General features: G+C 48.0%; 1 protein-coding gene across 18 annotated transcripts in view; it reads right to left on the minus strand.

The window, feature by feature from the left end:
• ARHGAP22 (Rho GTPase activating protein 22) overlaps nt 1–14451 on the minus strand; it is a 218412-nt gene that overhangs the window by 9197 nt on the left and 194764 nt on the right. For all 18 annotated transcript variants that reach the window (XM_084996516.1, XM_021073078.2, XM_021073079.2 and 15 more), the window contains one exon: nt 4784–4991. In XM_084996516.1, coding sequence (XP_084852642.1) covers nt 4784–4991 — 208 coding nt within the window. The remainder of the gene's footprint in view (nt 1–4783; nt 4992–14451) is intronic.

A 14451-nucleotide genomic window follows, 5' to 3' on the forward strand; every position in this document is an offset into this window, starting at 1 on the left:
TGAAAAAGCACGAAGTTCCTGGGCACCTGCCACCAGCTGGGCAAGTCAGACCACAGGCCCTTCCCCAGCATCTGGGATCCTATTCATACTATGGAAGCCCATTTCCAGAGCCCTGTGTGTCCACCCCCAACCATCTGTCTCTTGCTCAGAGTGGCCCAGGCAGAGGTGGGCGGCAGCCTTGGCCTATCTGGACTCTGGGCTCAGGTCTTGGCATCTCCTCCAAGCCTGTCTTCCAGGCTGGGCTGGGGCTGGGTCCGAGGTTTTTCATCTGCTTTTCTAGGGCCCTAGATTTAAATTGTGGAGCTGCATTTCCCTTGGGGAGGTGCTCAGGAAAGATGGGCCTGGAGCCAAAAGAATATGGCTGGGCCATTAAGTACCACCTGCACCTGACTGTCTAAGGTTGGTATCACTGACATAAAGCCCTGGGGTCTCTTCCGCTCTGGCATTTGGGATTCTGGGGTTCTATATGCCCACATGCACCTGGAACTCACACACCCAGGGCCCCTCCTGTCTCAGGACAGGTGGCTCTTAGTTTGGCCAACTGAGCAGCCCTCATCCCTGCCCCCACCTCCTCTCTCCAGCCAGGCATGCTGCTGCCCACACCCTTCACTGTCTGCCCCCAGCCACCTCCTCCGCTGACACCCCCACTTCCTGGGTGCTTACATCCCCAGTGGGTACCCAGCCTTGAGCCCAGCATCCTTCCCCCCGCCCCCCCAACCCCAGGGACTCTGAGCTCACTGCCAGCCACTGTATGAGCAGGAGCCCCAGGAGGATGAAAGGACAGGAAGCAAGGAGGATGGCCTTTGGATAAGGGCCAGCCCTATGTCTCCCCCTAGTGGAGGAGCTGGAAGCATTTCTGATCTGGCGAGCAGATGCAGGCAGACCTTGCCAGCCACATCTCTGCCCAAAGCCCCATCCCAGCTCCTCCTGGCTGCCCACAGGTTCCCACGCTCCCTGGCCTGGGAAGCCCAGCCCCAGCTCACAGTGCCAGGTGACTGCCCTGACCGCCTCACCTTCTCTCCTCCCTCCCTAGAAATTCACATCCTCACCCTCTCCCTACTCGAGTCGGCTCAAGGCTTTTTCTTGGTACTTTGTTCCTGATCTCCCCTCAAACCCTCCCCTCCTCTACGTACCTGCCTGAATCCAGCCCCTAGCCCCCAGGCCCAGAACTCAAGGAGAATGTCCCGCAGCCCGTAGCACTATGGGTGCCAACAAGCCTGTGGGCTCTGGAAGGGCAGGTGTTGTCACCTGTCCTGCTCCCTCTCAAGACCAGGCTCCGTGTGTGGTGGAGAGGGGCTGGGTACACGAGCAAGGAGGGCGACAGCTGGAGACAAGAGGCTCACCCTGGGGTCCTAATCAGCTTCTTCCCTTGCTGTTGCACAGCAGATAACCCCTGAGTCCTGGTTTCTCCATCTGTAGGACAGATGACAATGCCTCCATCCCCCTGAATCTCTTCATTCCCAAAGACCCCCTCGCACACACCAACCCCAGTGTCCATCCAAACAGAGCCATGGTCTCCTGCCCACCCCCACACACCTCACTCCCCTGCAATCTACCTTCCACACGGCAGCCCAGCCCATCGTGCCCACCCCAGTCCTCTGAGGCCTTCCAGCCACCAGCACTACCTCCCTTGGGGCTGGGCTGTCTGCTTCTCCAGCCTGCTCTATGCTGTGGGCCAGGTGGGAGGCCACTTGGTGATGTGAGCCTGGTTCCCGATGTGCATTTACTTGTCATCTGTCCCAGCCCCATGAGGGCAGGTCCTTGTCTGCCTTGTTCATGGCCCCTGCCCCATGCCGGCCAAGTGCTCTCCCTCGATAGACAGGTGTTGAGTGACATAAAAAGGGTTTCTGTGAGAGCCACCAGGGTCAGTCACAGGGGAGACCCTCCTCTGTGCTTGGCAACAACATAGATGGGGCTCGGAGAGCTGCTACTGGCCAGGAACCAAGGACCAGGGTGGCAAGGAGGGACAGGAGTGGGGACTGTGGCTACCAGGCCCAGTACAGCTCTTCATGGAAGAGCAAGCCCAGGACTAGAGGCTGATGTCTCTTACAGCGCAGAGTGTGGACTATGCCGTGGGAGCGAGCCAGCTCTGCCCAAGATCGCCTGTGCCAAAGTGAGGGCGAAGGGAGCGGCCTGGGACCCTTCTGTCAGGGAGTGAAGAAGAGGCGCCCTGGGACCCCTGTGTTGGCCGGGGGGGGGGGGGGGGAGATGGGCACAAATGCATGGCCAGAGGAGCTGCCGCAGAGCTGCCAGGAAGTGGGAGAGTATGGTATCAGATACCCCAGGGACGTTTCCAGAAGGGCGAGGCACTCAGAGCCCAGGGCGGCCATGGCAGTGCAGGGGACGCTGTGGAGAAGGGCCTTGGAAAGGCGAGTGGGAAGCCCTGATGGATGGGGCTGAGGGTAGGCAAAGGCGGGTGCAAGAGAGGAGGCTGTGTGAGATGCTGTCAGATGACAGAAGGCAGAAACAGGATGGTTCTGGAAGGGTGAGCAGGCTGAGAGAGAGCCCTTTCTGGAAAGGGGATGTAGGTGGAGGGCAAGGAGCTCTGAGAATGAGGCCAGGTTCCAGGTGGGCAGAGCCTACCTCTGGGCACCTGGAAGGACTTACAAGGGGTCTCTCAGCCTTGGGTCCTAATCTATAAAAGGGACATATGACCATTTTAGAAGAGTCTGTAAATGCACTGCGGGCAGAGTCTAATAAGGGGTGCCTGAGATGGAAGCGGGGTCAGGGCCCAAGTGGCGGGAGGGATGCGGGAAAGAGGCTGAGGAAAGGTTGAGGCTGGAAGGTACAAATGGGGGGGATGCTTTGCCCCCTTCTCACCCCCTCACACCCTTGCTTCTGCCCCCAGCCAGCTGGGGGGCTTCCCCTTGGCCACTGAGCCCCAAACCTGGTTGCTAAGCAGACTCACTGGAGGCTTTCAGACATGCAGATGCCCACTCCTCAGCCCTGAGTCTGATTCCATAGGAGCGGGGAGGGGAAGGCAGGCCCTGGAGCCTGGACCATCAGAAGCTCTTGGGATCCAGACATACAGTCTCACTGCCTGATGCCAACCTGGAGGATTTCTGCCAACACAGATCAGATCTGGCCGCCTCCCCACTCAAACTCTGCTAGGGCTCCTGGGCCTCAAGACCAAACCCAGCTCTAGGGGGTGCCTCCCTCTGCTTTGCCCCTGCAGTGCAGGCACTCTATGCCGAGCCATGGTTCCTGAGAGCCTTAGCTTGATGCGCTCCCCTCCTGGCCCACGTGCTGAATACCCCCTGGAGACACAGAGCCCCTCAGACCCCTGCCCCACAGCCCTGACTCCCAGACTCTCACCAGTGTGGGGCAGGCCTTCCCTGGCTCCTGTCCCCAGTCTTCCTCTCTGGCTACTTCTGCTCCTCTGCCTGGGATCACCTTCAGCCCATCCTCCCAGAGGGTGCCCCCTTCTCAGGCTGCCCCCTTCCCCTCTTCCTCTCGTGCCCTCCCAGGTGTGCACACCTGCCCCCCACACCCTACTGCTGCCCTGTTGAGAAAGATGACATCCAGCCCCACGTCTGCCCCCAGAATCCTCTCCCTGGTTTTGGATCCAAGGGTCCCTACGACTGCCTACGGCATATCACATTCAGCTCTTCAGCACCTTCCCAGTGACGGGAAGTGGAGAAAGGAGAAGCTGTGATCATCCAAGGGGGCGGGAGTGCTCAGAGTGTGGGGTCAGTCGCAACCTGGGCCGTGGTCTCTTTTCTGAAGAGCCCCAATATCAATGGCAAGTTTCCAGGAACCACAGAAAGGGTATTATTTGAAGCAATCTCCAACCCCATCCCACACCCACACAGGCACAGGATGGAAGAGGCTTGGCTGGCAGAGGTTCAGAGTGGACCACAAGCTCACTGAGACTGTAAATACTGAATCACAAGCTCAGAGAACTGAATGAAGATTCACGAGAAACCCCTGAGCCCTTGCTGGGTAGACCTCCTGTGAGGAATGGTGGTCAGTCCCAGGCTCCAGATCTGGAAAAAGAATTGACAGACTCTGGACGGCATGTTCTGCTCCAAGAGGAAAAGACCTGAAAATGCCAGAGCTGTCAGAAGAAATCTAGGGCCTAACCTGCAAGAAAGGGGACCCGCATCTGTGAAGGCAGATCTGAGAAGAATGAGCAGAAGCTCCAAGGGACCAGGGCTGGCTTGATGCAAACAGAACTGTCTATGAAAAACTGCCCCATAACAGAGGTCCTATAAAGGAGAAGGAGCCCCCAAACAGCTACCTTCCCCCAGTTCTTAGCCCCCGGGCTCTAAGTGAGTCTGACCCTATCCTGGAGTGGAGCCCAGGACCTAGTAAGCCCCAGGGATGGGCTGGGATGGGCACCGGTCTAGGACCAGTAGAGGAGACTGGCTTCCCCACCCCTAGAGACCCAGATTTGCTGCTGCTTCATCCTGGCAACAAAGGAGCCTGGGGGCAAGTCACCCCGGGAAAGCAGAGCCAAGACAGAGACCAGGCAGAAGGCCTAGAGTCCTGGATGGTGTCAGCAGCCATCCTTATTCCTGCTGGGGTGGCCTTACGTGCATCTATGGTGGACACAGCCCACGTAGCCATGAACGCGCTTCATCTGGGGCAGGATCCAAGCCTGGGGGAGACCCAGGGCTGCTGGGTCTGACGTTCTGCCCATCAGGAGGGCTGGCTGGGCACACGTGCCAATGTGGGGCCCCGTCCCACCCATCATCTTGCACCCATGCCTCTCGGTCCTGAGAGCAGGCCCTGCAGGGGGATGGACAAGTGGACCTATTTGCATCCCCTCCCAGGAGCTCACCTGTCAAACAGTGGCTTCTCCCCACAGTCGAAGGAATCCTGCAGGTCCCTCACCAGGTTGGCCTGGCCGGGCATGCGGAAGAGGCCCTCCTCGGTGAGGCCGCGCTCCCGGATGAAGTCGACGCACTGCTCCACCAGCAGGGGCGCCAGGCGCGGGCCATACTTCCGCTCATGGTGGACCGTGTCCTCCAGGCGCTGCCCAAAGATCCCTGGGCACAGAGAGGAGCTGGTCACACCCTCAGCTATTGGGCTTGGTGGGTGGGGGAGGGCACTGCGGACAATGGAGGGCAGGGGTGCTGTCAGGGCCAAGGGGGGCTCCCCCCTGAGGGAGAAACTGGGAGGGTTCGCCCCAGGCATCTGGGACAGGGGCAGGAGGGCACAGCAGGCAGCAGCCTGCTCGGTCCTGTGGAGCTTGTCCAAGCCTGAGGAAACTTTACGGGGCCCTCGGGGAACATGTAGCATGCATTTTATTGTTTGGTGTGTTTACACAACACGAGCCTCCAAACAGAAGTGGCTTGCATTTAAAAGTCCAAGGCTATGTCCACTGAAAGACACATCCTAGAATGTTCGGCAGCACTCCCTACAATCCCTCCCAATGAGAAAGCACCTAATGCCCATGAGCAGCAGGGTGAGGGGGGTTGTCATGGTGAGAACAGATGGGCACAGCTCAAGCGACAAGACCAACGACATAGGATGTGAAAACAGAATCGGGACTCAACATAATCACTGATCATTAGGGACACACCAATCACAACCACAATGAGATACCATGTCACACCCACTAGGAGGGCTACTATCCCCCAAACAGAAAACAAAAGTGTGGTGAGGATGGAAGAAATGGGAACCCTTGCGCCTTGTTGATGGGAATGTAAGACGGTGCAGCTGCTGTAGGAGACAGCATGCAGGCTCCTTGAAAACTTTACAACAGAATTATATGACCCAGCAATTCCACTTCTGGACAGAAACCCAAAAGAATCGACAGCACAAATCTGAGTAGATGCACACACATCCATGTTCACAGCATATTAGTCACAATACCCAAATGGTGGAAGCAACCCAAATGTCCATCAATGGCTAGATGGATTAAAAAATGTGATGTATACATACAATGGAATATTATTCATCCATAAAAAAGGAAATTCTGACACAAGCTACAAAATGGATGAACCTTGACGATATTATGCCAAGTGAAATATGCAAGTCACTAAAAGATAAATACTGTATGATTCCCCTTTAGTAGACACCCAAAATAATCAAATTCATAGAAACAGAAAGTAGGACAGTAGTCACAGGGGGCTGGATGAAAATGGGATGGAGAGTTAAATGGGTTCAGAGCTTGTTTAACAAGATGAAAAGAGCTCTGGAGATGGACAGTGGTGGTGACTGCACATGACAAATGTACTTAATGCTATCGAGTTGCATGGTATTTGCTTTTTTTGTTTGTTTTGCTTTTTAAGGCCACTCATGGCATATGGAAGTTCCCAGGCTAGGGGTCGAATCAGAGCTACACCACAGCCACAGCAACTTGGGGTCTGAGCCCCGTGTGCAACCTACACCGCAGCTCAAGACAATGCCGGATCCTCAACCCACTGAGCAAGGCCAGGGATCGAACCCACAACCTCATGGTTCCTAGTCGGATTTCTTTCCACTGTACCATGATGGAACTCCAAACTGCATGCTATTAATTGCTAAGTGAATTAACCACTTAAACTGGTTAACTTTATGTCAGACCTATCTTACCAAAATTTTAGAAAATGAACGAAAACTATAATTGAAGGAGAAGCCACACCCAGAATACATACTGTGAGACTCCATTTATGCAAAGTGCAAAACCAGCTCAGCACTTGCTTACCTTGGTGGGTCAGTGACTGGAAGGAGCCTGAGGGGGTAGGATTCTGGACCCAGGCACTGCTTACTCAGTTCTGTTCACTTTGAGAAAAATCACTAAACTGTGCACTTATGATTTGTACACCTTTCTGTATGCTATATTTCAATAACATTTGCAAAAAATGCCAGGAAGCAAAAGATCCAAAATATTTAATACAGGACAAGAAAGCAAATGAGGGATAGAGGAAAAGAGGAAGAAGGTAGAGGAACTTTTTTTTTTCTCTTTTTACAGCTACACCTGTGACATACCGATGTTCCTAGGCTAGGGGTCAAATTGGAGCTGCAGCTGGGACAGCTGGATCCAAGCTACATCTGTGACCTCGGCTGCAGCTTAAGGCAAAGCTGAATCCTTAACCCACTGAGCAAGGCTAGGGATTGAACCCACATCCTCAGGGAGACAATGTCAGGTCCTTAACCCATTGGGGCACAACAGGAACTCCTAGAGGAACTTGTGACTAAGAAAACCTGTGACAACTATAACACACACCTGGGCAAAGAGGTTCCTGGAAGCCCAGATGAAAAACAAAAGCAGTTGAGATCCATGAAGTTCCCTATCTCACAGTGAGAGTGAAGGAGAGAGACTTCTCCCAGCCCTAAGCCCTATGAGGAACTTTGGAAGGCCTGGCATTTCCATCTCCCTGAGCCCAGTGCAGAGACCTTCCCCACAGGGTGGCTGTGGGGTGTGCCAGGGCATGACATCAAAGCTCCATCCTGTCCGGGCAGTTCTGGTCTCCCAGAGGGACACAGCCCAGGCAGCTGACTACCTGAGACCTGAGTGGTGAGCCAGCCAGGTGAGAGACGATGGCAGGACAATGGGTACCTACTTAGCTACCCACTCATGATGGCTATTTTGAAATAAGATACATCAGTCCCTGAGACAGTGCCTAGCATAGAGCAGGACTCGTAAATGTCCCATCTTGTTCTGCTCAACCCAAAGTATACAAAACCTGGGGGATGAGGCTTCTTCCTTCTAGAAAGCATGCCCGCGTGGAAGACACCCAGTGACGCCATGTACACTTCAGAGAGAAGTGCATGTATGCCCATGTGTGTGGGGGTACATGCATACACATGCATGTGGACTTGTGTGTGCATGCATACACATGTGCATGAGGAAAGGGTACTGAAGTGGCCAGGACACAGCGCCTGTGCTGCCAGGTGCTGTTCTAAGCACTTTGCATGTATCAACACACTTAGCCTTGAGCACAGCTAGATCACTGAAGGAAGGAATATTACCATCATCACCATTTCCCATTTTCCAGATGAACAAGCTGACAGGCACTGGGCTTAAGAATGTGCCCATGTTCACTCAGCACATGGCACGGTCAAGGTGAAAACCCAGGCAGTCTGGCTTTGGGTCCAGAGAATGTTTGAGGCCACACTTCTGCTCTCCACCCAACCTGGAACACGGATACCTGTGTCACACTATTCACCACCAGTCTTGCTTCCCAGCTCTCTCCCATCTTTATTCACCAACAGCTCTCAAAGATGTGGTCATTTGGGTAACAGGCAGAGTAAGCAGAGGCTAGAATACTGACAAGAAGGGAAAAACTGTCCGTCTCCTGGGACTTAGTAGGAGACCCCACCTGCTCCTGCCCACAAGGGTGGGGCCTGATGGGTCAGTCAAGAGCCTTGAGCACAAGGGCTAACGATGCTGAAAGACTGGTATCAGAGCTGCCTCAGGCAGAAGGAGCCTGCCCCAGGAGCCACCAAGGCCCACCACTAACAGTGTCCTGGCCTATCTGCCCAGCCGAAGAGTGCCGGGGCTGGCCTGGGGTCACGTAGCCACTACTGCTTCTTACCTCACCCAGGGCTCAATCATTTATGCCCAATATTGAGCCATATGAATATATGATACTATGTTTATCTCGTATGATGTTTGAACGTTTTTTGTGGGTTTTTCTTGGCCATGCCTTTGGCATGCAGAATTTCCCAGGCCAGGGATCAAACCCACACCACAGCAGTGACCCAAGGCACAGCAGTGACAACACCAGATTCTTAACCCACTGAGCCACCAGAGAACTCCATTAAAGATGTCATATGTCCGAAGAGAAAATTTTGAAAGTGGCTAGGGAAAAGCAACAAACAATATACAAAGGAACACCAATAAGGTTATCGGCTAACTTTTCAGCATAAACACTGCAGGCCACAACAGAGTGGCACAATATACTTAAAGTGATGAAAGGACAAAACTTCCAACCAAGAATACCCTACCAGCTAGGCTCTCATTCAGATTTGAAGGAGAAAACTAAAGTTTTACAGATAAGCAAAAGCTAAGAGAATTCAGCACCACTAAATGAGCTTTAAAACAAATATGAAAGTAATTTCTCTAGGTGGAAAAGAAAAGGCCACCACTAGAAACAAGAAAATTACAAATGAGAAGGCTCACTGGTCATAGCAAATATATAGGGAAGGTAGGAGATCATGCACACACAAATATAGTACCAAACCCAGCAATCATGAGAAAAGGAGGGTACAAAATTCAGTATACTGGAGATGCATCTGCAATTAAGAGATCAGCAACTTAAACCTATCTTGTGTATGTGTGTTTGTGTATGAGTATGTGTGTGTGTTTTAATTCTCTATCAAAAGCTCATGGTTAACCACAAACCAAACATCTACAACAGATACACATACAAATAAGAAAAAGCAATCCAAACACAATACTAAGAAAGTATTGTAAATGGACTATCTTCTCCAACCAAAAGACACAGACTGGCTGAATGGATACAAAAACAATACCCATATATATGTTATCCACAAAAGACCCACTTCAATTCTAGGGACATATACAGATTGAAAGTGAGAGGATGGAATAAGATATTCTGTGTGAACAGAAATCAAAAGAAAGCTGGAGTATCAATACTCATATCAGACAAAATAGATTTTATTTTTGGTTTGTTTGGTTGGTTTTGTCTTTTTAGGGCTTCACCCATGGCATATGGAAGTTCCCAGGCTAGGTGTTGAATCAGAGCTACAGCTACCAGCCTATGCCACAGCTATAGTAACGCAGGATCTGAGCTGAGTCTTCCACCTACACTGCAGGTCATGGCAACACTGGATCCTTAACCCAATGAGTGAGTCAGGAATCAGACTCATGTCCTCAAGGATCCTGCTGTGGCTCACCAGTAATGAACCCGGTTAGGATCCATGAGGACATGGGTTTAATTCCTGGCCTCGCTCACTGGGTTAAGTATCCGGTGTTGCCGTGACCTGCAGTGTAGGCTGCAGACTCAGCTCAGATCCTACATTACTGTGGCTGTGGTGTAGGCTGGCAGCTGTAGCTCTGATTCAACCCCTAGCCTAGGAACTTCCACATACCTCAGGTACAACTCTAGAAAGACAAAAAATAGATTTAAAAAATAATAAAGACAGTTACAAGAGATGAAGGACATTACATAATGATCAAAGGATCAATCCAAGAAGAAGATTTAACAACTGTAAATATATATGCACCCAACATAGAAGTACTTCAATATATAAGGCAACTGCTAACAGCCTTAAAAGGAGAAATCAACAATAACACAATAATAGTGGGGGACTTTAACACCCCATTTACAGCAATGGACAGATCATCCAGATAGAAAATCAACAAGAAGGAGTTCCTGTTGTGGCGCAGTGGTTAACGAATCCGACTAGGAACCATGAGATTGCGGGTTCAATCCCTGCCCTTGCTCAGTGGGTTAATGATCCGGCGTTGCCATGAGCTGTGGTGTAGGTTGCAGACGCAGCTCGGATCCCGCGTTGCTGTGGCTCTGGCGCAGGCCGGTGGCTACAGCTCCGATTCAACCCCTAGCCTGGGAACCTCCATATGCCGCGGGAGAGGCCCAAGAAATAGCAACAACAACAACAACAACAAAGACAAAAAGACCAAAAGAAAAAAAAAAAAAAGAAAAAGAAAAAAGAAAATCAACAAGAAAACACAGCTCTTAAATGATACATTGGACCAGATGAACTTAATAGATATTCATAGACTATTCCATCCCAAAGCAGCAGAATACACATTCTTCTCAAGTGAACACGGAACAATCTCTAGGATAGACCACATTCTGGGCCACAAATCAAGCCTTAGTAAACTTAAGAAAATTGAAATCATTATCAAGCAGTTTTTCTGACCACAATGTGATAAGACTAGAAATCAATAAGGAAAAAAAAAAAAACTGCAAACATGTGGCGATAAAACAATTTGCTACTAAATAACCGATGGATCATGAAGAAATCAAAGAGGAAACTGAAAAATACCTAGAGACAAATGACAATGAAGACACAACAACCTAAAGCCTATGGGATGCAGCAAAAGCAGTTCTAAGAGGGAAGTTTATAGCAGTACATGACTACCTCAGGAAACAAGAAAAATCTCAAACTACTTAATCTTACACCTAAAGCGAGTAGAGAAAGGAGAACAAACAAAACCCCTAGTGAGTAGAAGGAAAGAAATCATAAAGATCAGAGCAGAAATAAAAGAAACAAATAAAACAATAGAAAAGATCAGTGAAACTAAAAACCAGTTCTTTGAAAAGATCAACAAAATTGATCAACCCTTAGCTAGACTTATCAAGGAAAAAAGGAAAGGGCTCAATCAATAAAATTAGGAATGAAAAAGGACATCAATGGACATTAAAGAAATACAAAGGATCATAAGAGACTACTACAAGCAACTATATGCCAATAAAATGGACAATCTAGGAAGAAATCAATAAATCCTTAGAAAGGTACATTCTTTCAAGACTGAACCAGAAAGAAACAGAAAAGATGAATGGACCAATCACAAGTACTGAAAATGAAACTGTGCTTAAAAAACTTTCAACAAAGTTCAGGACTGTGGCTTCACAGAATTCTATCAAACATTTAGAGAAGAGTTAACACACATCCTTTTGAAACTCTTCCAAAAACTGCAGAGGAAGGAACACTCCCAAACTCATTCTGAGGCCACCATCAACCTGATTCCAAAACCAAATATACCATAAAAAAAGAAAATTACAGGCCAGTATCACTGATGAACATAGATGCAAAAATCCTCAACAAAATACTAGCAAACCGAATACAGCAAAACATTAAAAGGATCATGATACACTATGATCAAGTGGGATTTATTCCAGCGATGCAAGGATTTTTCAATACTCACAAATCAATCAGTATGATATACCACATTAACAAATTAAAGAATAAAAACCATATGATCACATCAGTAGAGGCAGAAAAAGCTTTTGACAAAATCCAACACCCATTTCTGATAAAAACGATCCAGAAAGTGGGCATAGAGGGAACCTACCTCAACATAATAAAGGCCATATATGACAAACCCACAGCGAACACCATTCTCAATGGTGAAAAGCTGAAAGAATTCCCACTGAGATCAGGAACAAGACAAGGATGTCCACTCTCGCCACCACTATTCAACATAGTTTTCAAAGTCCTAGCCACAGCAATCAGAAAAGTAAGAGAGATAAAAGGCATCCTATTTGGAAAGGAAGAAGTAAAACTATCACTATTTGCAGATCACATGATACTATACCTAGAGAATCCTAAAGACTCGACCAGAAAACTGTTAGAGCTCATCCATGAATTTGGCAAAGTGACAGGATGAAAAATTAATACATAGAAATTGATGGCATTTCCATATACTAAACAATGAAAGATCAGAAAGAGAAATTAGGGAAGCAATCCCGTTTACCACCACATCCAAAAGAATAAAATACCTAGGAGTAAATCTACCTAAAGAGACAAAAGACCTGTACTCTGAAAACTAGAAGATGCTGATGAAAGAAATCAAAGATGACACAAATAGATGGAAAGATATACCATGATCATGGATTGGAAGAGTTAATATTATCAAAATTCAATGCAATCCCTATCAAATTACCAAGGACATTTTTCACAGGACTCAAACAAAAGATTCTAAAGTTTGTTTGGAAGCAAAAAAGACCCAGAACAGCCAAAGATATCCTGAAAAAGAAAAGTGGAACTGGAGGAATCAGGCTCCCTGACTTCAGACTATACTACGAAGTTACAGTCATCAAAACTGTATGGTACTGTCACAAAGACAGAAATATAGATCAATGGAACAGGATAGAAAGCCCAGAATTAAACTCACACACCTACAGTCAACTAATCTATGACAAAAGAAGCAAGAATATACAATGGAGAAAAGACAGCCTGTTCAATAAGTGGTGCAGGGAAAACTGGACAGCCACATGTAAAAGAATGAAATTAGAACACTCCCTTACACCATACACAAAAATAAACTCGAAATGGATTAATGACCTAGATATAAGACCAGACACTCTAAAACTCTTAGAGGAAAACATAGGCCAAACACTCTCTGACATAAACAACAGCAACATCTTCTCAGAGTCACCTTAGAGTAATGACAGTAAAAACAAAAATAAACAAATGGGACCTAATTAAACTGAAAAGTTTCTGCACAGCAAAGGAAACTCTAAACAAAACGAAAAGACAACCTACAGAATGGGAGAAAATATTTGCAAATGAATCAACTGACAAGGGATTAATCTCCAAAATTTATAAACACCTTCTGCAGCTCAATACCAAAAAAAAATGAAAAACCCCATCAAAAAATGGGCAGAAGATCTAAACAGACAATTCTCCAAAGAAGACATACAGACGGCCAAAAAACACACGAAAAGATGTTCAACATCACTCATTATTAGCAAAATGCAAATCAAAACCACTATGAGGTACCTACCACCTTACACCAGCCAGAATGGCCATCATCCAAAAGTCTACAAACAATAAATGCTGGAGAGGGTGTGGAGAAGAAAGAACCCTATTACACTGTTGGTGGGATTGTAAATTGGTACAACTATGGAAAACAGTATGGCGATTCCTCAGAAAACTAAACATAGAACTACCATTTGATCCAGCAATCCCACTCCTGGGCATCTACCCAGAGAAAACCATTGACTCAAAAAGACACATGTACTCCAATGTTCATTGCAGCACTATTTGCAAAAGCCAAGACATGGAAACAACCTAAATGTCCATCAACAGAGGAGTGGATCAAGAAGATGTGGTACATACACACAATGGAGTATTACTCAGCCATTAAAAGGAACCGGCATTTTTAGCAACATGGATGGACCTAGAAATTATCATGCTGAGTGAAGTCAGTCAGGCAATGAGACACCAACATGAAATGCTTTCACTGATAAAAGCATTTGAATCTGAAAAAAGGACACAATGCACTTCTTTGCAGAACAGATACTGACACACAGACTTTGAAAAACTTATAGTTTCCAATGGAGACAGTTCATGGGGTTGGGGGGGGATACCCTGGGGTTGTGGGATGGAAATTCTATAAAACTGGATTGTGATGATCATTGTACTACTATAAATGTAATAAATTCGTTAAGTAATTTAAAAAACCTAAAAAAATGGAACAAAAGATTTATGTTTTGCATCTTCTATTTTTTTTTTTTGGCCACACCCACAGCATGCAAAAGTTCCCAGGCCAGGGACTGAACCTGTGAGCATTTTTTAATTAGTTATCTAGGGCCTGTTGTAGTGCAGTGGAAACGAATCTGACTAGGAATCATGAGGTTGCAGGTTCGATCCCTGGCCTCACTCAGTGGATTAAGGATCCGGTGTTGCTGTGAGCTGTGGAGTAGGTTGCAGACACGGCTCGGATCTGGTGTGGCTGTGGCATAGGCTTGCACCTGTAACTCTGATTCAGTTGCTAACCTGGGAACTTCCTTATGCTGCAGGCGTGGCCCTAAAAAGAAAAAAAAAAATTAACTATTTATAATAAAGAGATTCATAAAGATA

The sequence above is a fragment of the Sus scrofa genome, chromosome 14, assembly GCF_054392235.1.
Source record: "Sus scrofa isolate SSC_HxYL_T2T_F1_AM1 chromosome 14, Sscrofa_HxYL_maternal_Yorkshire_Landrace_v2.0, whole genome shotgun sequence".
NCBI classification, from domain to species: domain Eukaryota; kingdom Metazoa; phylum Chordata; class Mammalia; order Artiodactyla; family Suidae; genus Sus; species Sus scrofa.